This window comes from Xenopus tropicalis, chromosome 7, assembly GCF_000004195.4.
Source record: "Xenopus tropicalis strain Nigerian chromosome 7, UCB_Xtro_10.0, whole genome shotgun sequence".
Classification (NCBI taxonomy): domain Eukaryota; kingdom Metazoa; phylum Chordata; class Amphibia; order Anura; family Pipidae; genus Xenopus; species Xenopus tropicalis.
In genome coordinates, this window is record NC_030683.2 from 36,129,700 (window position 1) to 36,154,637 (window position 24,938).

At 41.3% G+C, this 24,938-nt stretch overlaps 1 protein-coding gene across 1 annotated transcript; it reads left to right on the forward strand.

Annotated features, from left to right (window-relative positions):
* Positions 1-5,419: 5,419 nt before the first annotated feature.
* Positions 5,420-20,086, forward strand: slc35g1 (solute carrier family 35 member G1). Its single transcript, XM_002937193.5, has 3 exons — positions 5,420-5,783; positions 16,910-17,087; positions 18,526-20,086. Exons 1-3 carry the CDS (start codon positions 5,507-5,509, stop codon positions 19,283-19,285), a joined length of 1,215 nt encoding a protein of 404 aa, XP_002937239.2. The 5' UTR covers positions 5,420-5,506; the 3' UTR covers positions 19,286-20,086.
* The last annotated feature ends 4,852 nt before the right edge of the window (positions 20,087-24,938 follow it).

The window sequence follows — 24,938 nt, forward strand, 5'->3', positions numbered from 1 at the left end:
GAACAAAGACTCTGGGGCTCATTTACTTACTGAAGTGCTGTGTGCAAAGTGAAATTTCAGAGGCAAATCACCATCTTTTTTACCCACAATGCAGATTTTTCCAATGCTGAATTTCCTTTGTTCAGTGTCAAAATTATATCTGGGCCTGATTCTTTAGTGGGAAGCTTGCAGTGGGAACCTTGGTGCTACTGCCATCTTTGACACTGGATAGGCCAAAGGATCCCCATAATCATTTGCCATGAGATTCATCTGAAAATGCTCATGCAGAACATTGGCATTTTTAGCGAGACCAGGTCATAAATGAGCCCTTCTGTGTGCAACCTTACTGCTAATACTTTAAATAAAAATGGTTGGGATGTGAGGGTGGTATACACAATATACAGTAAAGTTGATACCGGGGGACAGTGGCAGAAAATAGAATGGGGATGTGATGAATTCAAAGTATAAATATTTATAGCCATTCATGGAACTCTGGAACAGGGAAAGGGATAATTCATGTACCAGCAATGACATTGGGAGCTTGATTAAAACTATCTGATAAAAACAGAGAGACATATTTTTTTTATAAATAAATGCTTTTTTAGAAAGACTGCATTGTTTAACCTTATTAGCAGCAAGCAGGTAGCATATACTCGGGTATTGCACCACATGAATCATGCTAGGCAACCTAGAATTTGTCTTGTGGTCATGCTACCTGGCAATTAAAAGGTTAAAGCACCTTACCTGTAATTATCATTTTTAGCCCGATCTAAGGATAAATAAGTGCTTTTAGATTTTCATTCATCATAAAATGAAGCATCTCCCTTTGCATATGTATTAATAGCTATGCTGCCCTACTTGCACTTTCCTGACACATATTCTGCTTTCAATGGAACTGTCCCCTTGCTGTGAATATTCCTCAGCTACTGGTGGCATTGGAAGCACATTTGATATTACATTATGATGCTCATAGCAGAAACCCTTTAAAATACAAGCAAGAGAATTGAGAATGAGAGGTTATGGGCAAGAGGCTATGGCCAAACAGTTGTTAAGAAAGTGTACTATAGGACCCTAAATACTCCTCAAGATGACCTTCTATAATCAAATAAATCCGATCCCTCTAGAGATGTCAGATTTATTGGAACCTACAGCAATCAGTGGTCGACTATTAACGCCATTTTAAAACATTTCCTTTGTGAGCTTACAATTTTATTGTTAGCTACATTTTATTCCTTAACTTTATATTCAGTTACTCTCCTGTGTCTCCACTGCTAAGGTAAAGCCTATCAACCAGCTGCAAAAAGTTCCAAAATGGAGAGCTGCTAAACAAAAAGTCAAATTACTAAAAAAAAAAATAAACACAAAAATGTATAACATGCAAATTATATCAGGATATCAATGTCTATGTCATACTAAAAGTTAACAACCCATTTAATATCTTTCCACACTCATCCGTCTTTCCATTGAGGATACTGTAATCATGTAATTAAAGGTTAAGTTTTACTATAAAAGATTCTCCCAGCACTGAAATAGGATGGGAAGGTGCAAATGGACTAAAAAGGGCCGCTTTGCCTTATCTTGAATTTACTTTAGTCCTTGCATACTACATACATGCATACTAACTTGCATCTCTTATTAAAGTGACCCACCTAGCCAGTAAGTGTGTATATTCTATCACTTACAAACCATGGACCATGAATATCACAGCTGACAAATGTCAGGAACCCTGCATAGTGTGAACTGGCCAAAGCCAGGGTACGTATATAAAGCAAATGGTAATAGCCAGTCATATATTATGTGCAGAAGAACAAATCTATGCACACAGGAAATGCCTATGGCAGTGATCCCCAAACAGTGACTCGTGAGCAATAGTGATGGGCATAATAATTCGGCAGGCATGGATTTGCAGCGAATTTCTGCCTTTCGACATTGGGGTATTTTTTCACAAAACAGGCAACAAAATTCGCTGTTTGACAAATAATTGTTGCCTGTGTCAAAAAATTGCTGCATGCAACAATTTTTTTTGACCTGCAACATTTTCGCCATTTCCCTAATTTTTCGCTGTTTCGCAAATCTTTTCAAAGATTTAGGAATTTTTTCGCAAACCAAAACGGGACAGATTCGCTCATCATTAGTGAGCAACATGTTGCTCACCAACCCTCTGGATGTTGCTCTCAGTGCCCCCAAACCAGACTTGATGGCAAGTTTTGGTTGAATAAAAACAAGATTTACAACCAAATAAAGTTTCTGTTTCCACATTACATTCACTTAAAGAAGAAGGAAAGGCTAAGTCACTTGGGGGTGCCAAAATGTTAGGCACCCCCAAGTGACTTAGATCGCTTACCTTCTACCCCGGGCTGGTGCCCCTGTATGGAGAGAACAGCACCAGCCCGGGGTAGCAGTGATCGCTTCCTCCTTCCTCTCTCGCTGCGCGCGCATGCACAGTAGAGTGAAAAGCTGAACTTTAACAGAGAAGTCGGCTTTTTCACTCTACTGCGCATGCGCCGGACTCGGAGTCTAGGGGAAAGGAAGGCAGAAGGAGGAAGCGAATCGCCCCAGGTGCCCCGGGCTGGTGCGGTTTTCTCCTAATAGGGGCACCAGCCCGGGGTGCTTAACATTTTAGCACCCCCAAGTGACTTAGCCTTTCCTTCCCCTTTAAGAAGCAGGAAACAGGGGTTATATTGGGTGAAACTGAACCCCCCTCCCCCCAGGCCATCCAATGGGCAGAAAAAAATATTTGCTTTAATTTCAGTCTTCCTTATTTTTGCAAGTTTTTTATCAGTTGTTTTTGTTAGTGATAATGATGTATAAATAACATAAGATAATAAACACTGTCATCTCCATGTCATATCCTTGGTATGGAGTATAATGTTATGTGCAGTACAAAGTGTGACAAAATAATTGCCCCATACAGTCAATACCTGATTGTGTCTACTTTGGCGGCAACGACTACTACTTTTAGGGCTATGGGACATGGTGCTACTAGTAGTGGCTTCAGAACACCAGAAAATACCCAGCCATAGACAATACTGAGAAATGTCTTTGCTAAAGCACACAATTTACTAATGTTGGGGTCCCCAAATTGAATTAGCTGTAGAGCCCAGTAACATCTAGTTATGTCACTGGGTGTCTATGTCCAACAATCAATGTACTTTAATGAGAAAATCATATTGTGTCATGTCGGATGGCAAATGTTTCATGTAGTTTACACATCCGACTTGTAGGATGTGTTTTGTCAATCCATCATCCTATAAAATCTTACACGGAGGAGGGGGATCAGATTTTGCTCTAGCACAATGAAACTTGCTGAGTAATCTTGAAAATGTTTCACCACTCATCCAAGTGGCTTGTGCTGAAAGGCTTTCAGATTACTGAGCAAGTCCAGTTGCTTTACATGTATTACTGCTAGATACTGTACTGCCTCTTTAGGGCTGTGACACATGGGGAGATTAGTCGCACCGCAACAAATCTCCCTCTAATGCCATCCCACTTGTGAAAATGTAAATCGCCAGTGGGATGGCATACGCAGTGGCGCGATTTGCCAAAGTCGAGTTGCGTTGAGAAGAAACTTTGCTGACTTCGGCAAATCACGCTGCCGCATGTGCCATCCCACCGGCGATTTACATTCTCGCCGGTGGGATGGCATTGCGGGGAGATTTGTCTCCCGCAACAAGAGAGATTTGTTGTAGTGCGACTAATCTCCCCGCGAGTCACAGCCCTTAATCTGAAGATTGTGGCAGTGCTGTGAATGAGAGAGTTGCTTTAGAATTATCAGAGCACTGCTTTTCCTCCTGGAAGAACAAAGAGGTGAAGGGCAGACAGGTATACAGAGCCACATAGGGAAGCTGTCCAGTAGTGATTTATACTGGCCCTGCTTCTCTGTATACCTAGCATGTAAGGCTAATGCCAGGCAAGGATGATTCTCAGCCTACAGATAAACTCAAGCTAAGAATTAGCCCCTACACTGGCATCAGGCTTTCCGTTTTTGCACCTGTAGCTATTGTGCTGGCCCGGGTGCAGGCTCACGCAGACGGTTTCGGACTAAATGCATACTCGCACATTTCAGTACCAAAATCTGCTCTGTGTGCCTGCACCCGGGCCAATGCAATGGCTCTGGGCGCAGGCAAGGGGAAAGCCTGATGCCAGTGTAAAGGCTGATTCTCAGCCTGCATTTAATCATTAAAAGGCTTCACCCCATTTTAGACGGAGGGTGATAAATATGGAAGAAAGGTTAAATGAACGCAAAAATAAATAAAGAAGGTAAGTGAAGAGAGAACCTCCCACATGCAAAATCCCCAGTGCTCCAGACCCACTGAGCAAAACCTTTGCATGTGTGTGTGAAGAGGGTGACAAGTGGTGACTGGGTCGACTGACCTATGGGGCATCTACTTTTGTAAATTCAGGTGTCCCCAGTCACTCTAATTGCTATATGGGACCCCTAAGAAAGCACACTGGCTGAGGGTACATTCCATTAGGGTGCCACACAAACATTGGATATTTTCCCAGAGACCCTGGTATCACCCTGTGCAAGTGTATGTGCAATACAATCATTTTCCTACTATGCCATACTGCACAAGCGCTGACCCACGGCATGGCTGGGAACAGGGGAGTATTGATATATAGGCACCGAGGGCCTGTGCCTAGGGCGGCAGCCCTTGGGTGCCTATATATTTTTTTTTTTTTGAAAAAAAATAAATAAACCCCCCATGTTGCCGTTGGAGAGGTCCTGCTAAAATCTGGCAATGGAGGTGTGGGGGTACAGGGCTGTGACATGTCACTTCCACCGCTTCTATTTACTTGGCCTGGATCTGCAGGGCCCACTGGGATTTGTTCCTAAAGTTCTATCAGCCCAGTCTGACCCTGGATGTGTCCTGATCTGGTCTTTCTAAAGCTAAACATGTTACATATTCTGCCCACACGCCTTAGCGCCTCACTGCTGTAGATTTGGGAGGCGCCATAAATGCTGACATTTTATTTTAGTGAGGAAAATCCCTGCTGTGTAAATGGAGATAAGGAGCCTGCTGACTGCATGGGCAGAGAGAATACATCCACGAAGTGATAGATAAATAAAGAAGTAGTTTACAATATATACAATTATTTTTAAATATATATAATTGTGTGTATCGTTTGTTATATTTAGCTGTGGTTACATCATGCAGCCCCCATATTGCTGTACAGACTAAGATATTGCATCACATGTGGGCAGCACAGGCAGCGCTATGTAAGAGGAGAATGGCGGTGCTACTGCTCTTAATTCTACCTTTTAACGTTTCGCATAGCAGTTCTACTTATACTACAGCTCCCAGCGTCCCCTGTCAGCTAGCCGCACCAGCCCTAGTTTATATAACCAGCCCTCACTGCTCTCTGGCGCCTAATCGGCTTCTATCCCTCTCCCGCTGTCCCCGCCTCTTATGCCTTTATTTGGCTGCCCGCTCTCTGCCGCCCCCTCCAGGCCATTAGGCCGGTACTACAGGTCAGGCCGGCAAACTGATGATCACGCTGAGCAGCACTAACAATCAGGGCCGACATGGGCAGCGAGGATCGGGATGTCACAGAGGAGGACGCGGAGCTGGGAGACCGCAGCGGGGGCAGTAAGGTCGATATGCCCGAGGAGGAGGATGGCCTGCCGGAGGGGACTTGGTATGACAGCAAGGAGAGCCCGGCAGCTGCTAAGGGAAGCGGCAGTCTCGTTGCAGGTGACATCTCTATCACCTCTGTCTGTCCCCAAGTCGGGGAAACCCAGCAAAGAATGCGCTGCCTGTGCCCGCCCTGTGCCCGGATCATAGTGACAGACGAGGAGACCGGTAAGGGCCCCAGGCAAAGGGGCAATGCCATGTACTGAAAGTTCCTTTCTATTTATAACTACTCTCTCTCCCATTGCTCATAAGCAGGCTACCTGGGCTTCCAACTCACTTGCCCCGGCTAGTACAGCCTTGTATAAGGAGCACATTGCTCATCTTTTATAGAGATTTCTGCTGTGTGTCTGTCTGTATCTAATTTTATGTTTCATATGTCTGTCAGTCGGTATCTGTTTGTCAGAGTTTCAGAATAATGGCACACATAGGGGCCCATTTATCAAAATCCGAATTTCAGACTTCTAAAAGTGCAGTCGGATTAAATCCGATATTTTCTGATGTGCGCTAAAAGCATGAAAATTTGCGGATCGTGATCATAAGAAAATATCGTGTTATGATCCAAAAGTTCAGAAATTCTCGTGTCCGAACAACCTTATGGGCATGTTCTTGGAAGCCTCCCATAGGACCCAATGGCACTCTGCAGCTCCAACCCGGCCCAAGGAGAGTCTCCCATAGGGCTCAATGGCACTCTGCAGCTCCAACCTGGCCCAAGGAAAGTCTCCCATAGGGCTCAATGGCACTCTGCAGCTCCAACCTGGCCCAAGGAAAGTCTCCCATAGGGCTCAATGGCACTCTGCAGCTCCAACCTGGCCCAAGGAAAGTCTCCCATAGGGCTCAATGGCACTCTGCAGCTCCAACCTGGCCCAAGGAAAGTCTCCCATAGGGCTCAATGGCACTCTGCAGCTCCAACCCGGCCCAAGGAAAGTCTCCCATAGGACCCAATGGCACTCTGCAGCTCCAACCCGGCCCAAGGAGAGTCTCCCATAGGGCTCAATGGCACTCTGCAGCTCCAACCTGGCCCAAGGAAAGTCTCCCATAGGGCTCAATGGCACTCTGCAGCTCCAACCTGGCCCAAGGAAAGTCTCCCATAGGGCTCAATGGCACTCTGCAGCTCCAACCTGGCCCAAGGAAAGTCTCCCATAGGGCTCAATGGCACTCTGCAGCTCCAACCTGGCCCAAGGAAAGTCTCCCATAGGGCTCAATGGCACTCTGCAGCTCCAACCTGGCCCAAGGAAAGTCTCCCATAGGGCTCAATGGCACTCTGCAGCTCCAACCTGGCCCAAGGAAAGTCTCCCATAGGGCTCAATGGCACTCTGCAGCTCCAACCCGGCCCAAGGAAAGTCTCCCATAGGGCTCAATGGCACTCTGCAGCTCCAACCCGGCCCAAGGAAAGTCTCCCATAGGGCTCAATGGCACTCTGCAGCTCCAACCTGGCCCAAGGAAAGTCTCCCATAGGGCTCAATGGCACTCTGCAGCTCCAACCTGGCCCAAGGAAAGTCATGATAACGAAGCTTGAATGAATTCCGAAACTTTCATACTCGTTGCGACAAATACGATTTTGTCGAAAAAATCTGAGCAAATTAACAAAAAAAAAATCGCTGAAAATACGCACAGTTCTAAAACTTAAAAATACGAATTTTTAGTATTCAGACTCAATCGTACATTGATAAATGGGCCCCTAAGGGTTGCCACCTAGCGGGTGTTTTAATGTCCTGACCAGTAGAAATGTTATAAATAGTGAAAACCATAAAAATATAGATGGTCCAGTATTTGTTTGCTGAAACTGTAAGCCCCCTGGGTAATTTAGCACTTTATAGCTCAGTGCAAGGGGACTACTTAATGCTTAAAATCATACCCCATAATAATAATACATTATAATGGGAATCGCTGTGAAATGTTTGGCATTTATTACTTTTGATAAAGTATGATTTGGAAAATGTAGTCCCCCTTTCACTGAAGTACAAAAGACTTGAGTAGCAAAACTGTCAAAGTTGCACAGTGGTCTGCTGATCCGATTGTTTGGCCCCGAGGATACAGGGTGATGGGGGTACAGGAAGTTGGGGCGATGACCACATCAGCAAGTCGATGCAGTTCTCGGCCTAACAGGATTTTTAAACCTGCCTGATTGATATGTGCCCGATTTTTGGCCAAATATAAGTTGGGTAGGCCCATTGGAGGGTCCCATACAGAGGCAGATAGGTTGGCAACTCAGCTTGAAGGGGCTGAATCAGCAGCTTAAATCTGCCCAAGTATGGCTGCTACTGATGAATGAATCCATTTTGCATTGCCAAAAAGTTAGTGAAGTGTTAAAAAAATACATGAAGCGCATTGAAACCTATAGGCATTTTTTGCTGCAACTTTTTCCATTCTGCTGTGATTTCTGTGGGTGTTTTTTGTGACGAGACCTGCCCAAAGATACCGCTTATCACTACAACTAAGGTGTCACTGGGCATTCACTGCATGGCAACCACACAGTTTTTAATGCATTTAGTACTGATCTCCTGTGTCGCAGGTGCAGCCCCAAAGCTGTATATCAATTATTAGATCCCTGAAGTCTTCCCTGGTTGCATCAAGTTCAGTAGTTACAGTAATGTAATTGAGCCAGCCCTTTCCTGAGCCTTTAATTGAAAGCTCGCCAGTCATTGCCTCAGAGCATGAGTCTACGGGACGCTCCCTGCCAGATCTGTTACCTGGAACTGCCAGGGCTGTAAGTGGTTTCCATGGAGCAGAAGCAGCAATTAGAATCAGGATGACTCTGCACAATGTGCTCTTGTGTAATGTTAATGGGAGCCATCTGGAGCCTGAGTCACATGTCATTTGAATAAGGTTTTAAAGCCCAGGTGTGTACCTTGGTAAGCCAGTTGGCTCAGGCCTGTGAAACCTGGCACAGTATCTACAGATTAACAGAAAAAGTGAAAATTATAAATGTAGAGATGTAGAATAAATATAATGATTCTAGGACATAATAATATTATTTAAATATTATGAAATATGCAATTTAGAAGGCACAAACATGTATATTGGAGCAGACTTGGCATCAATTGCATATGCTCAATTTAAATGCCTTGTGCCAACCCACTGCCCAATGGTGCTGTTTGGGATGGGGGCTTTTGAAGGAGCAGCCAGTTACTACTAAGATTTTAGTTTACCTTTAAAAAGAGAACGCTATGTAATATACATTTTTGTAATAATAAGTCAGCTCTATATTTCTGTACTGTGTACAAGGAAAATCAAATTCTAATGGTATGTAGGGGTGACAAGTCACTGCATGATTGCTCAAAAGACACATCTACTTATTTTCCTTTGGATTAAATTTTTATAAAAGGGATACTATACCTCCTAATGGTCCCATATTTTGTTTGACAGCCCTGCTTTATAGACCTGAAAAGGGTTGGGGTTTTGTGAGGTGGGCAGAGTTTGGTCAGATTGTGGGGGTCTTTGAGCTTGGTCGGCACAGACTAGGGGGATTTAAATATTGTAAGGTTTATGTACACCCCTGACTTTTCAAGAATTATGTAATAGTATGTGCCATTAGATAACCCCATATTGAAACACCGATGTTTTTGTGCTAATGTCCATCCCTCTGGTTCATAAGAGGCACCGCACTTACACACAAACCACAGCAAACGTACATGCTAGGCTGCATCAGCCAATGAATAGATTTTGCAGGCATCTGCTATTATCCTGGAATTGTGGGACGAAATGTTGCATTGTGGGTAAAAAAAATGTGGTTTGGGCACTTTGCAAATTGCGCTGGTTACATAAATGAACTTTAAATACTTTTTTTTTTTTTTTTTTAAAGTAGTCTCTAGGATTTACATGTATGCATGGTAGGGAGCTTAGATTGTAATTGTAATCACTGGGGCAGGTACTGACAGATGGACCTGGGCACACGGAATCTTTTTTCCGCTTTTCTCAACCTGCATTTTTTCTTCAGGCTGAGAGAATCAGATCTGCTCTTATTCACAGCTCCGTGTACCTGCACTGACAAGTACAGCTTCCGACTGCACAGAGCGGAGGTCGGGCCAAAAAAATGCGAAAGCACTAAGCTGGAAGCTGCACTTTTTAGTGCAGATACACGAAGTGGCATACAGAAAACAAATTCACTCCTCTCAGTCTGAAGAAGCAGAGAGAAGTGGAGCAAGCGCTCTGTGTGCCAAGGGCCTATAAATGATTATACTAAAGCACCACCGAGCCAGGTTCCTGACTGAGAAGACAGCACAGTTGCAACCCATGAAGCTATACTCCTGTAGAGAACACTTTGGGCCCAAGCAACCCCAGTCATCCACAATCTGTTCATCTAGGGCAGGGCTCCCCAACCTTTCTTACTTGTGAGCCACAGTCAAATGCAAAAAGACTTGGAGAGCAACACAAGCATCATAAAAGTTCATGGAGGTGCCAAATAAGGGCTAAGATTGGCTATAAGGCAGTCTCTATGCACACTACCAGCTTACAGGAGGTGGTTACATTTGATGGTAAACTTGTTTTTATTCAACCAAAACTTGCCACCAAGTCAGGAATTCAAAAATAACTACCTGATTTGGGGGCACTAAGAGCAACATCCAAAGGGTTGGTGAGCAACATGTTGCTCCTGAGCCACTGGTTGGAGATCATTGATCTGGGGTATGCTGCTATCCACACAGCTATGCAGTTATTCATTTCCACCATTTTCCATAAAATAGGGACTCTAAAAGTGCTCTGCTGTGCCACTCTATGACTGCAGGACATGAGCAAGTGTCAGATGGGACATTAAGGGAAATGTAAACCCTTAGAACTAGTTAGTATAAATTCACTCAGGGCTGATTCTGGAGCCAAATGCGGGCCAAAAATCAGTCCCTACATTAACATGACCCTTTCCCTGTGTCTGCACTGGAGCCATTGTGTCAGGAGAATCAGCCCCCTATAGCTTTAGCCCAAGCAATTTTTTGTTTTTGAAGTTTTAAAGATAATTCCACTGCTAGTATAATGAATTTCAAATGACCGTGCCACCAGCCATTAATTTTGTCAGAGAGGCTACAGTTATAAAAAAACATAATCTGTAAGAAGAGGAAAGTCTTGTGGTGTTACACTGATGCAGATCTGTAGCCAGTCAGCTGCAAAGGGCAGTGGGTGCCTCTGCTGTTTCAAAATCACTAGCAATGTCAAAAATAGAAAACTAGAGACTACTGAAAGCGAGAAAAAAGAATGTAACCCAGGAAATGCCAGGCAGAGATGTTTATTACTAGCCTTATGTCAGATATAATAAAACACTACAATGTCTAGAAATTGATAACTAGAATGAAGCACTCAGAGTTAAAAATGCCACCAAGCCTGAAACAGTGAACAAGGTGGAAGCACAAGGAAGCTTCTTATCTATCAGTACCTTCCGCTTACCAGACATATAGAACAGCCTCAGGCTGGTAAGTAGGCAGGGTCAGAAATGAAATACAGTTTCTACAATAAAGACAGTGATTGCTAGAAGCTTTAAAAGCAATTTAGCCTGTTTTGACTGGTAGAATCTCAAACAGGTGGATCCAAGTCATTATTTCAGTCAAGTAGTTTGTCTAAACTTCCTTATGAACACATAAATGCAAATTGCAGCATAGACAGATGGAGGAAATAAAAGGGGATATTTGCAAAACTTAACATTTACCAAAAGTGGTTGCTCTTTATACTGCCCCTTTAAAGCAACACTGTTGCATACAAAAAATGTAAGGAAAAATATACCAAAATCAAAGAAAGTCATGCTTCCATTTTTATACTGAATAGATAGACACAAGTACCCGAACAAAGATAACATTGGCATCAAAATAAAGCTTAAACTATGAAGGTCCATAATTCTGTAAAACAAATAAATAGTCACAAAGCCCCACTAACGCTATATGGAATTGGGGAGACTTTAAAGGATAAGGAAATTGATAATAACTTGGAGGGTGCCAATTGATTAGGCTCCCCCTGATGATTAGAATGGCTTACCTTAGACCCCAGGCTGGCACTGAAGAGAAAAAGTTTGAGCGATTTTACTCTACTGCTACTATTTGTCTTTGTGTCCAAATATATTATGACTAGCAAATATATAATTATTATGATCCAGCAGTGCAATTGCAGACACATGCCAAGTTGCATCCACCACAGCTTTAGGCCAATGGCACATGTGTATATATGCTAGCGGAGAAAAGCTGATCCACTGCCTTCCATTCTCTGTATGTGTGTGTACTAATAGGCCAATCATCAGCATGTCAGCGCACACATTGAGCAGATTTTTGTCCCAAAACCTGCTCTGTGAGTGCACATACACCAGTGGAGAAAATAACCTGTGTTGGTTTTTTTGTAGATTTTACTGTTTATAGCAAAAAAATAAACCAAACAGAACAGGACAAAGATGAATTAAAGAATATGGAAGATAATTTCAATTAAACATATACAACAATTTAACAGCCTAAGCCAGTGCTGTCCAACTTCTGTTGTACCGAGGGCCGGAATTTTTCCGACCTACGTGGTGGAGGGCCGATAATGGAAGCCAGTTTTGACCACTCCCCTTTTTGAAACCGCACCCACTTGAAACCACACCCATGTTATCACATGACCATACCCATATTAATGGTTGTAGTACAGCAAAAACCTGCCATACTCTGCCTGCCCTACCCTGCCTGTGTGTGACAATACTCTGCCTTCACTACCCTGTCTGTGTGTGCCATACTCTGCCTGCCCTACCCTGTCTGTGTGTGCCATACTCTGCCTTCCCTACCCTGCCTGTGTGTGCCATACTCTGCCTTCCCTACCCTGCCTGTGTGCCATGCTTTCACTGTGTGTGCCATTCTTGGCTGGTTTGTGCCATACTTGGCCTGTGTGTGCCACACTCTGCCTGCCCTACCCTGCCTGTGTGTGCCATACTCTGCCTTCCCTGCCTGCATGTGCCATACTTTCACTGTGTTTGCCATTCTTGGCTGGTTTGTGCCATACTTGGCCTGTGTGTGCCATACTCTGTTTGTGTGTGCCATACTCTGCCTTCCCTACCCTGCCCGTGTGTGCCATACTCTGCTTGCCCTATGATGCTTGTGTGTATGGCCCACATAGGCAGCCTACAGTGACACAATGCTGGCACTGCTACAGTCTGCACAATAACTATATATTAAAAAACTTTTTAATCGAAGTACCACCTCAGTATATGTTCTTTTTGTAGTGTGCAGGGATTATTTGTGGGTTTCTACTCTTCCTGAGGTGTGAACAGGGGAACAATATGGGTGATTACAGCCTGAGCCTGAGGTGTGAACACTACAGGGGGTGAACAATGCAGAGATTAAAAGGTGTGAACAACACAAGGGATTACATATTTAAACAATACAGCCTGATTACAGCCTGAATCTGAGGTGAGAACCATGCAGGGGGGGGCAGTTAATCACAGTACTGATACCATTTAGATCTTACACAAGAGTAAGCCATCAAAGCAGCCAGACAGGTGGGGGGCCACACAGAGGGGGGCCGCCAGTTGGACAGCACTGGCCTAAGCAATGGGAAGTGATTCTTAGACACACCGCAAGAATGGGTACCATACATTACGGTCTGGGGCATGGCCTTTTTGAATTTTGAAGATAATTCTCTGGTTTTGTGTGTGAGTTTGAAAAGAGGGGCTGCTTTACTGATAATCTGTACCCAGGCTCTAAGTGAGGGAGGGGAATTACCCATCAGGTGCAGGACAACTGCTTTCTTAGCTTAAAATAATAAAAGACAAGATATTAGCCTGGTGTGCTTGGTAGGTACTAAGTCTTCTAGGACCCCCACGAGATAGGTGGCTGGAGTTGTGACCCTAGGGAATTCTAGGCTATCTGATAGGTATCTGGTAATTGGGTCCAAAAATGTAATGCACGTTGGCACTCCCATCAGGTGAAAAACGTCAGCCCAAACAGTCTTTCAAAGTACAGTATATCTTCATTATTTGCCCTTGGGCAAGTTCGAAAGCAAGTGAGAGTAGATTGAGCGAAGATGGAATAACATTTATTATGATTAATTGCAGGAAACTTACCTGCTAAAATATACTGGTGTGGGTGTAGGCAGTACACACAATGAAACTGAGAGTTTGTGCAATTTCCTAGAAGAGAATGAAATAAGTGCATGCGGAGGAGTGGCCGCTGACGTCAGGTACTTATTCCGTGGGGAATGCAGGAGCAGAGGTGAATGGCTGCTGATACAAGCATAGTCAAGGTTTGTTAGCATTCTGATGTCACTTTATCAGTACGGCAGCAATAACCTTGTCTTTAGGCCTGCATTGAACAGATAGCAAAGGCTGTGTTTAATTAGAAAAGATATAACAATTTGCCTGGCTATATTAAAGGAACACCACTATATTACAGCACACCACTAAAACAGCCAGAATGCTGTGTTTGGGTCTATTTAATGCCACAGGACATATTCTCTGCTGGCATTTTCAGGCCGGGGTTGAAGCATTTGAAAATGCCCCTGGCATCTGTCCAGTGATATATGCCAGCGGAGAATATGTCCTGTGTGCCATCAGGAAGAGTAGTGGTATTCATGATAGCAAGATACTGGGTGTATGTACCGATTATTATCTGTGGCTCTATACAACACTTTTGACCAAAGGTGGTCAAGAATACTGGTGTCCATTAGGCTTATGAAACTCTGGTCTTTTGGAGTAAAACATACAGGCTAGTATAACTGTAAAGTGGCCAACTAGGCCAAATGGTTTTACCCTTGTGTAGCCAACTAACCATACTCTGGTTCCATGCAATTTATGCATTTCGCTTCACTGGTGAATCCACAGTATAACTATCCTCTTGCCCACCAGCAGGCATCATTAGATATGCCATGTACCATGTAACATAGTAAGTTAGATAGAAAAAAGACATACATCCATCAAGTTCAACCTTAATGCATATATATAAGCCAGGGAGGCTTATATATATGCATTAAGGTTGAACTTGATGGATGTATGTCTTTTTTCAACCTAACTTACTATGGTACATGGCATACCACAGAGGGGCAAAAAATCCTTCCTGACTCCAAGATGGTTAGACCAGTCCCCGGATCAACTTGTACTAAGAGCTACCTCCTATAATCCTGTATTCCCTCACTTGCTAAAAGCCATCCAACCTCTTCTTGAAGCTATCTAATGTATCAGCCAGTACAACTGGTTCAGGGAGGGAATTCTACAACTTCACAGCTCTCAAAGTAAAAAATCCTTTCCGAATATTTAAATGGAACCTCCTTTCTTCTAAACGGAGTGGGTGCCCTTGTGTTTAAGTTGAAAGGACCTACTGGCAAAGCATTAGGGATTAAATGATCCCCTTATACATGTATAAGAATACAAATATGGGTATTTGTATTCAAAATACAAAGCATTTAATAGCAATGGCAATTATTTGTGTTATTTTATAATTGCTAAGGCAGTAGGAATTACAGTTGTTGGCAAGAAGAGGTGTAGCATAACACCTATATATTTAATTTTCTCCAGCTATCCCCATTGTAAGGAGAATAAAGTCTACCCAGAGTTTATGAAACTCCAATGAACTGTACTACCTACTTTTTTGTTTTTCTTTCCCCCCTTCCTACAAAATATAGTGATCCTAACAAAGGCACTCGTATTTTTTTACAGCACTAGAGCGTTACCATGGTTCCCAAGGCTATTCATTGCCGGACCATAAAATGTAGAGGTTTAAAATAAAAAGGATGGAAATTTGACTCCCTGTACTGTTATAAACTCTATTGCAATAAAAAATGTTTTATTAGAACAAAGTAAATTGAGAAAGTGGCAAAGGATTATCCATTAATGCAGAGTTTCCTTTTGTCTGCCGGTGATTTCTCTTTCTCTGCTTTTTGATAGGTAATTCCTGGTACTTATCACCTCTTCAGCCCTCCCCTATAGGTCTAGATAAGAGAAATTGTTACAAGTCTTCTGTACTTATTAACAGTGCAAATGTGCCCTCTCACCTTAACGTCTTTTTAGATAAGTCGATAAGGATTAATACCCACTAAAGGGCACCTAGGCACAAAGGCATATACAATTTCCAAGGTTTTTTTTTACAGGCTTGTATATACTGTACTAGATACTATGGCATGCAATAGTATTTCATACTTTCTAACCCACTCAGTGACTATGACTCTAGTTCTAGATCAGTGTTTCTCTCGTGGGACCCAGATTTAACCTAGATGCCAGCTTCATGACCCAAGAATGGATTATGAATCTCCATTTAATTATAATCATTTGTTGAAGAAGGGATCTAGGAGGGTCCTCTAAGAGTATCTAGGAGAACCATCTTAAAGTTGGGCAGTACAGAATTTTTGGGAAAAGTTCTGTACTGGGCACACACCAGGCCCAGACTGGCAATCTATGGGTTCTGGCAAATGCCAGAGGGGCTGCTGTAAGATGCCACAGAAAGTCACTATTTATTGGGCTGGAGGGGGTGCTGTTTGGGCCTCTGTGTACTTGAAATACCTGGGTATTTTTTTGAATCCCAATCCAGACCTGGCTCCCACCAAGTAAGAATGTCTGACTAAGGCACAGGGGATACGCAAGGAAGAGATAAGCAATTAGATTCAATAGGGGTGTCTAAAAATTAGCACCTCCCAGAGACTGAGGCTTTATTGTTGCATTAAACCTATACATAGTTAAATAGGGTTAAAAAAAGTCCATCAAGTTCAACCCTTCCAAGTGAACCCGGCACACACTTAAACTTATACTGATCTATACGCTCACATACATAAACTATATATACCAACATCAATTGTAGATTTTAGCATCACAAATGCCTTGGATATTATGCTTGTTCAAGAAATCATCCAGGCCCCTCTTAAAGGCATTAACAAAATCTGCCATCACAACATCACTAGGAAGGGCATAATGAAAGTTACGTTCCTCTAATCTAAAGGGGTGGCCTCTGGTGCGCTGATCCTTTTTATGGAAAAGAGAACACCCCCTATCTGCCCCCTTACAAGCTCCTTTTTTCCAGAGAAGACAACCCCAACCTCGACAGTCTAACCTCATAGCTTAAATCTTCCCCTTTACCAGTTTAGTTGCACGTCTCTGTATTCTCTCCAGGTGGGATGCCGAATTCCATGCATAATTCTTTGGTCCCCATGTTGTTTAGGGCCCTCTGATCCTATTTTTACTCTCTTTGTTATTGTAAGACCCATTACTGTTACAAGTTATTAGCACTATATAAATAAATTACAATGATCTAAAATACATAGCAATACATTTATTTTGGCAACCCTTTAGAGAAGGGCATCTAGCAGCTGGCATTATTTACTCATGCCAGTTGATGGAGTGTTACTAATTTGTCATTTTGCTACCATTTCAGGCAAGAGGAAGTGCGTATGCCCAGGACTTGGTATCTTCTATACCATTCTGTCTGCCGCCTTCTTTTCCTCCAGTTCATTACTGGTGAAGAAAATTGAAGATCTGCACTCTGTGGAAATCAGTGCAATACGATGTCTTTTCCAGATGCTGTTTGTCCTTCCTGGCTTAATTTATTACAAGTAAGTTGAAACCCAAAGGCTGCAGGCTACTGTATGTGATTGGTTCATTCTATGGGGTTCCTACACTGGCACAATAACTGCTGCATACATGAAGAATCTCATGTTCAGATGAACTGCTGATCAATCAAAACAATCCCTCCTGTTCCTTTGTTGGGCTAGTTACATTAGATTACAATGCAATATTCCCTTGGGAACAAATTATATTTAGCTGTACCCAGAATGATTAATGGACCTTTGTTTTTTTGCTCCCACTAGTGCTTTGCAGGTTTACAAAGCAGAAATGCCAACTAAGTATTTAGGTGCAAGGTAACTCATTAAGCCAAAGCCTAACTAGTCCCCAAATCTCAAAGGAATCATTTAAAAAATACACTTTTGTCACCTGGCAATGCAGCATGTCAGTGGGTATATCAGCAGAGATGGCAATGAAAAGGATCCGCGTATGGTCTTCATTTTCTGCAGTTTACCTGTCTGTATCCATCCATTAGGCATGTGGACTGGATCAGTTGGAAACTGTAGAGCATTGATCCCCAATCAGAGGCTCATGAGCAACATGTTGCTCACCAACCCCTTGGATGTTGCTCTCAGAGGCCTCAAAGCAGGTGCCATTTTTGAATTCCTGGTTTGGGGGCAAGTTTTGGTTGCATAAAAACCCAGCATAATGCAAAACAGATCCACCCTTATTGGCACCACCAGGAACCTTTTTTATGCTTGTGTTGCTTACCAACACTTTGTCCATTTGAATGTGGTTCATGGGTATAAAAGGTTGGGGATCCCTGCTGTAAAGGATCGCTCATATATGATTGCTTTGACCCTAGGTAGATATCTACCTAGGGAAGAGATCTTCCTAAAGTGGAAGTCACCCAATCCTCCCACTCTTAAACACTATAAAAACTCCACGTTTCTGCTGTACAAAGTAATCTTTCTCAGGAAGGAGCAGTGACCGGCGAGATACATTTGAGAAAATGTGTGGCTCATGGATGATTGTGTATATATTACAGTTATATCTGCTAACTCATTGCTTCTGCACAAACCTTTCCCTCCTCCCCTTCCAGTAAGTGTGGAACTTTGTGCTTTGACTCCATGTGTTATTCTAGCACACTAACTTGTAAACTAAGGTAACAATAGAGCAGAGCTAATATGCCATGCAGTGCATCTGCACCACAAGGCTTTTCCATTCTATATATATATATAATTACTGCATGCCTAGTTAACTATATAGTTATAATAACAGCTTCTTTGTGCTAACATTACCCTCTGCTAGCCTACAGCCGACCATGGAGATTTACAAGCAACAAGTCAAGTAAAGCGTCTTTGCTGACGTTCGACCATGCCACTGCAGCCACAGAGGCTCCTGCTAAAGCTAACATATGACAGATGTCTCAATGTACATGAATTTCAGATTTTGGTAAAATCTCAGAATTCTCCTTTTTTTTTTCAGGACAGGATTTTTGGGACCTAAAGACCAAAGGATTTTTCTATTTCTAAGAGGTTTTCTTGGCTCCAGCGCTATGATTCTGCTGTACTACGCTGTCCAGTCTATGCCCCTCGCTGATGCCACTGTGATCACCTTTAGTAGCCCAGCATTCACATGTATATTTGCCTGTATATTTCTTAAAGAAAGGTGCACCATATGGGATATTGTTTTTATGCTTTTTACTATTACAGGAGTTGTTCTTATAGCTAGACCACCTTTTTTGTTTGGCTCACTAGATGGAAGCCTTGAATACAATTATACAGACCATCTGAAAGGAACTATTGCTGCTATATCAAGTGCAGTTGGTGCTTCTTTAACTTTGGTTGTGCTGAGAAAAATGGGGAAGTCTGTGCATTACTTACTCTCTATATGGTTCTATGCCATTATTGGACTCATTGAATGTGTAATTGCACTCTTTGCCCTTGGGGAGTGGCGTCTGCCTACCTGTGGAATAGACAGAATGTTCCTAGTATTTATAGGTATTTTGGGTTTGGGTGGGCAGATTTTCCTTGTGAAAGCCTTACAGATTGAAAGGGCTGGGCCAGTATCTGTCATGAGAACTATGGATGTGGTGTTTGCCTTTATATTTCAGGCACTGTTCCTAAGCCATACTCCTACAATGTGGACAATAGGGGGCGCTCTCTGTATTGTTGCCAGTACTGCAGGGACTGCTATTGTGAAGTGGTATGCAAGCACAAAGAAAGCAAAACAGAGTGAATTATAAATGAAATGAATTCTGCCCATGAAAGTGGAATTGAGTTCTACTCGGTGTAGGAGGGAATTCTGTATTATCGCTCTGTTTACAGTGTCCCATACCAGCTAACGGCGATCCTTTTGGCACAAAGCTTAAATCTATCACTAGAGACTAATCTGCAGTGTGAGCAAGACACTGTACAGCCACACTTGTGCCCAAATTCTGTACTGCTGTACATGTATTTAATTACATTTCTGTCTGTCATTGCTCATGTTCTTGCTCTGTAATGTGAGTATTATGGAGCATTTACAGCATTAAGACACAATAATTCTGTGACTCACATTGGTTCACTTGACTGCCACTTTAGTCTTGGTTATAGTTCTGTTGCTAATGTGCATTCTAAGGGTAACCCTTATAATACGGTGACCATAATGAACCCCTATTCCATTATGAGAACTGCTGCTGGTCTAGAGTCAGATGAAAGTACATTTAGGGCATTTCATAGTTTATTTTAAATTCATAGCAATAATGTTTACTTAGGTCATGTTGGGTAAAATATGGTGCAGAACATGCCATTTTCTAGGGAGATATACCAAGCTTTTGCTGTTTTCTTTCCATGCACTTCATTGGGCTTCCCCAAAGTCAATGAACATATCTGTTTTTGGCATAAATACCAGCATAACTGGATATTGGATCCAGTGCCTTTATATTCAGTATTTACACCAAAGAATTGTGGTGTTGGTTAAAAGGCCTCATCCTCATAAATAGGTTTTTTATATGATGGCAGTTTTTCTAGGGTAAAATAAAACGCTGGGGCTCATTTACTAACAGTGGGCAAATTAACACTAATGCAGTAACCTAAGCCATCCAAAAAATGTTTACATTTAGTATTCTTTATACTGAATATAGCTAACCACTTATTGGTTGCTATAGGTTACTTCCCTAGGCAAATTTGCCTAGTGATAGTATTTAGTCCACTGCATTAGTAATATACCCCATATTTTAGCAAATACAGCACTTTGTCGTTGCACTGTACCTTCTAAGCTAAAGACCTGGTTATTTATTAAAGTTAAATTACTATGATGTGCTGATATTTTTGCTGAAGCGTAAAAAGTGATTAGTGCATTAATCAGTTACTGATTGTTTTAAGCTGTTCAGAAACCCAAGGCTGAAGAGTTGCAGTTTTGAGTATGTATAAAGTGATATCTCAAATTTAGTATGATGGGGAGAGTGCTATTCTGAGATAAGGGCTTGTGATTAGGGTCCTCACATTCCCCTACCAGAGCATTGGTAAAGTCTACTGATAAAAGAAGCAGAATTACTTAGGCACTTACAGATCCAGATACAGTTGCTTAAGTTAAAATGTATTTTAGATATTTTATCTGTTTCTGTTAGATTTTGACATTAGTGGTAGAACAGTAGATAAAATTGATTTCATGATATAATATACTTTGTTGCCTGCAGAATAGTGTAAAATAAATCATATAGCACTGATGCACAGAGTGGCTTTAAATGGGCCCTAGAATTTAGACCTGGATATAGTTGTCGGTAATGAGAAGTTGTAGCCCAACTGCAAGTATATCTAGAGCCATCAACAAATACGCCTGGTATGTGATTCTTTCTTTAGTGCAGGGTTTAGGAAATAAACACATGAACACCTTTGTTCAACATGAACACAGCAAATAGAGAATGGATTCTACCTGTTCTTTTTAAAAAAAAAAAAAAATTCAATTTTTTCTCTGTATAAAGCACTAATAGATCATTATTTTGTTCTTACCCATACTACTTCCCCTGTAATCAAAAGGGTTAGATATAAGTAGTGCTGTATAAATACACCCTAAATATCCACCTTTCCGCAAATGTATTACTACATGTATAGGATCGGGTTATCCAAACCCGTTATCCAAGAAGCTCTGAATTACTGAAAGGCCATCTCCCATAGACTCCATTTTAAGCAAATAATTCTCATTTTTAAAAGTGATTTCCTTTTTCACTTTAACATTAAAACAGTAGCTTGTACTTGATCCCGACATCTAAGAATCCATATTGGTGGTAAAACAAGCCTATTGGGTTTATTTAATGATTAAATCATTTTTAGCAGACTTAAGATATGTAAATCCAAATTAAGAAAAGATCCTTTATCCGGAAAAGTCCATTATGGATAATACATCCTATACCTGTATTGTAATTTAAAAACAAATATATTTATAAAGCATGTATTCCAGAATTCCGTACAGTAGAGCAATGTACATATTAAACATAAAGATACATACAAGGATACAGCTGCTAACTGATACGATAAGAGATAAAGAGGTCCCTGCTCAATAGGCTTTTCAATCTAAAAAGCTGTTGCTGGTGTCTTGGGCTTACAAATAAGAGTTCAGATACTGGTGTGTTATCTGTGATTTGGTAATTCTCCTTTTTCCACAGTTGCTTTGAAGAATCAGAAAGATGCAGAATGAAAGCTCTTTCAGTTTCACTGTTTGCCCTGTCTAGTGCAGGAATATGAAAGGGCTGTAAAATGTTCTAATCACAGCAACAGTACACAGCTTGTTCACTAAACTCTCCCTTTTGTTTGGGGATTCCATATTACATCAGGGAATAATCTTTCTTATGCACCTCATTGTAAGTACTGTTTATATGGATCCCCAGCCCCTGCATTAGTGACTTTAGAAACCATAGTGACATTTACAGATGTTCTGGGCAGGCAATATGAGAGATTTTTTCATGAGAAATGGGAGGAGGTAATACACTTATGTCCAAGTTTGTTTGGATGGAATAAGATGTATGTTGAGAATGAGGGGGTTCTGACTGGGCTACTTGTAAGGCTACTGCTACTTTTACGTGTCCGCCAACCCCACTTGATCTGATAACGTACATTAAATATAGTTCAAGATTGTTGTATTACAGGTGTTTTGTTTTTGAGAAAATATTTTTTTTTGTTTAATTAATCTTTTAATGAATAGCAATATTTATTCTTGTTCTCTTTTTCACTGTATTACACTGCATAGTGCAGTCTTAACACAAGGCCTGGGCCTCAGGCAAACTGTACCAAGTTACATATATGTTTTATTGTTTACTAAACAATATAATATACAGATCGGAATGGCTGGTATTATCATGAACAGACTGCCTATGCTATGGCTGTTCAGTGGTTAACATTGCTACCTAAATTCTATTCCTATTAGCACACTACTGCCCCCAAGTGGCACGTCACTACAAATTCCATAGGCATATTTTACGATTCTGTACTGCACAATAACATAATTATGTATATCATTTACAGGTTTTTTTTGTTTTTTTTTTTCAGTTATCTTGACGTAGAATTAAATTAGCTCCCTCCCCACTTCCATGCTATGCCAAGTTCATGGGCCTTGTTATGATGCAGAAACGCTTAAGAACAATTTTTACTCAAATTTCCAGTAGACCCTCCACTATATAATCCCAAACCTTACAAATAAATTCAAGTGAAAAAAATGGTGACAAAAAAAAAAAGCATAAGGGCAAAACCATTCAACATTCAAAAAAAATTCAACCTGGGATAGAAACACCATTTGTAGTTGCACTTATAAATACCTATCCTTTGATAAATCCTTTATGTTCATTATATCAATAACATTATATCAATAACCCAGACCCAATAACTTGGGTTTAGTTTTATGTCATCAGTTTTCAAGATGCAAGCCGTAGTGTGTGTCTTTGGTGTCATGTCACAGAAGCTTGACAAAGATAACACTTTTTTGTAGACATTGAAAAAAATAGCATGAAATTCCTTAATTAAAAATGGAAAAATGTTTATGTCAGAGGTTAGAACTATACACTTTTGGAGAAATGGTATATGGTACCAAATATGTTGACCCACTGTCTACCTGTGTGCCATATATGAGGTGATTTAAGACTTAAATGGCTTAAATTTCTGAAAAAGATGTTGGTGTGGGAATTTTTTTTATCAATTAACAGACAATGTACCACACAATTTATCAAAACAGAACTACAAAGTTGATTCGAGAGCAAATTTTGTGGTGAATTGTATATTTATTATTTGGTATGGCCACGGTGAGGGGGTTTATCACTTTCTACCCAAGGGCTTTAGCTCTGTGTCATTTTTAAATGCCTATTTCATGTTGAATGATGTATTTATGTAGTTCATACATTCTAGATAATAACAATTTAAGTTTAAAAGGTTTGTTTTTTTGGATACATAACTGCAAGAGCTCAGGTCCGTTATTTTGGACCGCTTGGGTTCATATATATGAGACATGCACAGGGAGGTTCAGGTGCACCAATGTAGGCTTGAGAGTGAGGCTGATTTGCTCTGGGTAACCTCACCAAGATTGAATTGAGAATGTAAGTTACATACATATAAGCATTATAGGGTAATGTTCTGCCCTGCTCAGGCCTGGGGCCCTCAGTCTTGCTCACATTTGTCCTCAGAAACAGGAGCAATAATGATCCCCCATAGCATTCTTTGAAGGAAATAGTCCTCTGTATTTTTCAAAAATATTTATTTTTCTATTAACGCAATGATACTGTATTTATCTTTTTAGAAAAGTTCTCTATTTTTTTCAAGCTCCATCTTGACTATTTTATATTTGAATATTTCATTCCACCCGTAGGCTCATTAATATTCACCATAGCTCTGTATGTTCTCTCTGTGAGAGGAATGTACCTGATCTTTATGATCAGCTCCACTTTACATTGGGTTTTTAACCTTATACTGTACTAATGCTGAAGACTTGTATGGTTCTGGAGTACTGAATATTTTTTTTTATTGTGTTAAAAATACACTTGTTAATTTAAATGCTATTTATATTGTAATGTACCAATGGTTATTTTTCCAAGTCTGTAAGATTTCTATTTCTGTATTGTCTTGCTTCCATGTCAGGTCTCAATAAAGCAACTTTCAATAAAAAAAACCTGTCATTGCTTTACTCATACACGCCTAAGAGCTACAGTACAGGCAGTTGTCTTGGTAGCAATAAACTGTAACTGAACCATTAAAAAGGGCTTGTGCTTCACCCATTGAATAAAACATTGTTATTAGCATTTTGGTAGCACACCATCGGATATTGAGAAACTTTAAATTTGATGTTCCTTAGAGGAGAGTATTCAGAGGCTGGCTCATAGCCCCTTGCTTCTGTTTCTGCTGTACAGTTGAACTCTATAGCAGTCTCTTAATAGTTAGGATTGAAGTTCTCCCCTCTCTGCCCACTTCCCCAGTGTCAAACATACATTGTGTAATATGACATATTGTTTTAAAAGGTATAAGACTTTAATTAGAGAATACCTACATCGGTGCAAATCCTGCCGCTGCCCCTCCCTTTAGATTCAAGAGTGGCCGAAAGCACATGATTTTAAGACCACAGGTCTCTGCACTCCGAGATGGAGCGTAGTGGGCAAAGGGCAAAAAAATGGCCGATTGTAGCCTTTTTTTGCACTTTGCCCATCTGCATGGGGCATTGTGCATGGCCTTTATAGAGTCCTATTAAATATATAGTTTTTTTATTGATTTGTTTATTCTCTGTAATAATAGGACCATGAACTTGATGGTAACTAAGCTGCATAAATCCATATTGGTGGTAAAACAATCCTGTTGATTTTTGTTTTAGTAGCCTTGAGGTACCGTATGGCACTCTGTTCTCTTTATACAGAAAACCACAGGTCTCATGCATTCTGGATTAAA

Bases quoted from the DNA above. Each gene is read 5' to 3' on its own strand.
- slc35g1 (XM_002937193.5), top strand. From the start codon at position 5,507: ATGGGCAGCGAGGATCGGGATGTCACAGAGGAGGACGCGGAGCTGGGA. The intron at 5,784-16,909 runs GTAAGGGCCCCA...CTACCATTTCAG, and splicing joins AGTGACAGACGAGGAGACCG to GCAAGAGGAAGTGCGTATGC. The intron at 17,088-18,525 runs GTAAGTTGAAAC...TTTTTTTTTCAG, and splicing joins CCTGGCTTAATTTATTACAA to GACAGGATTTTTGGGACCTA.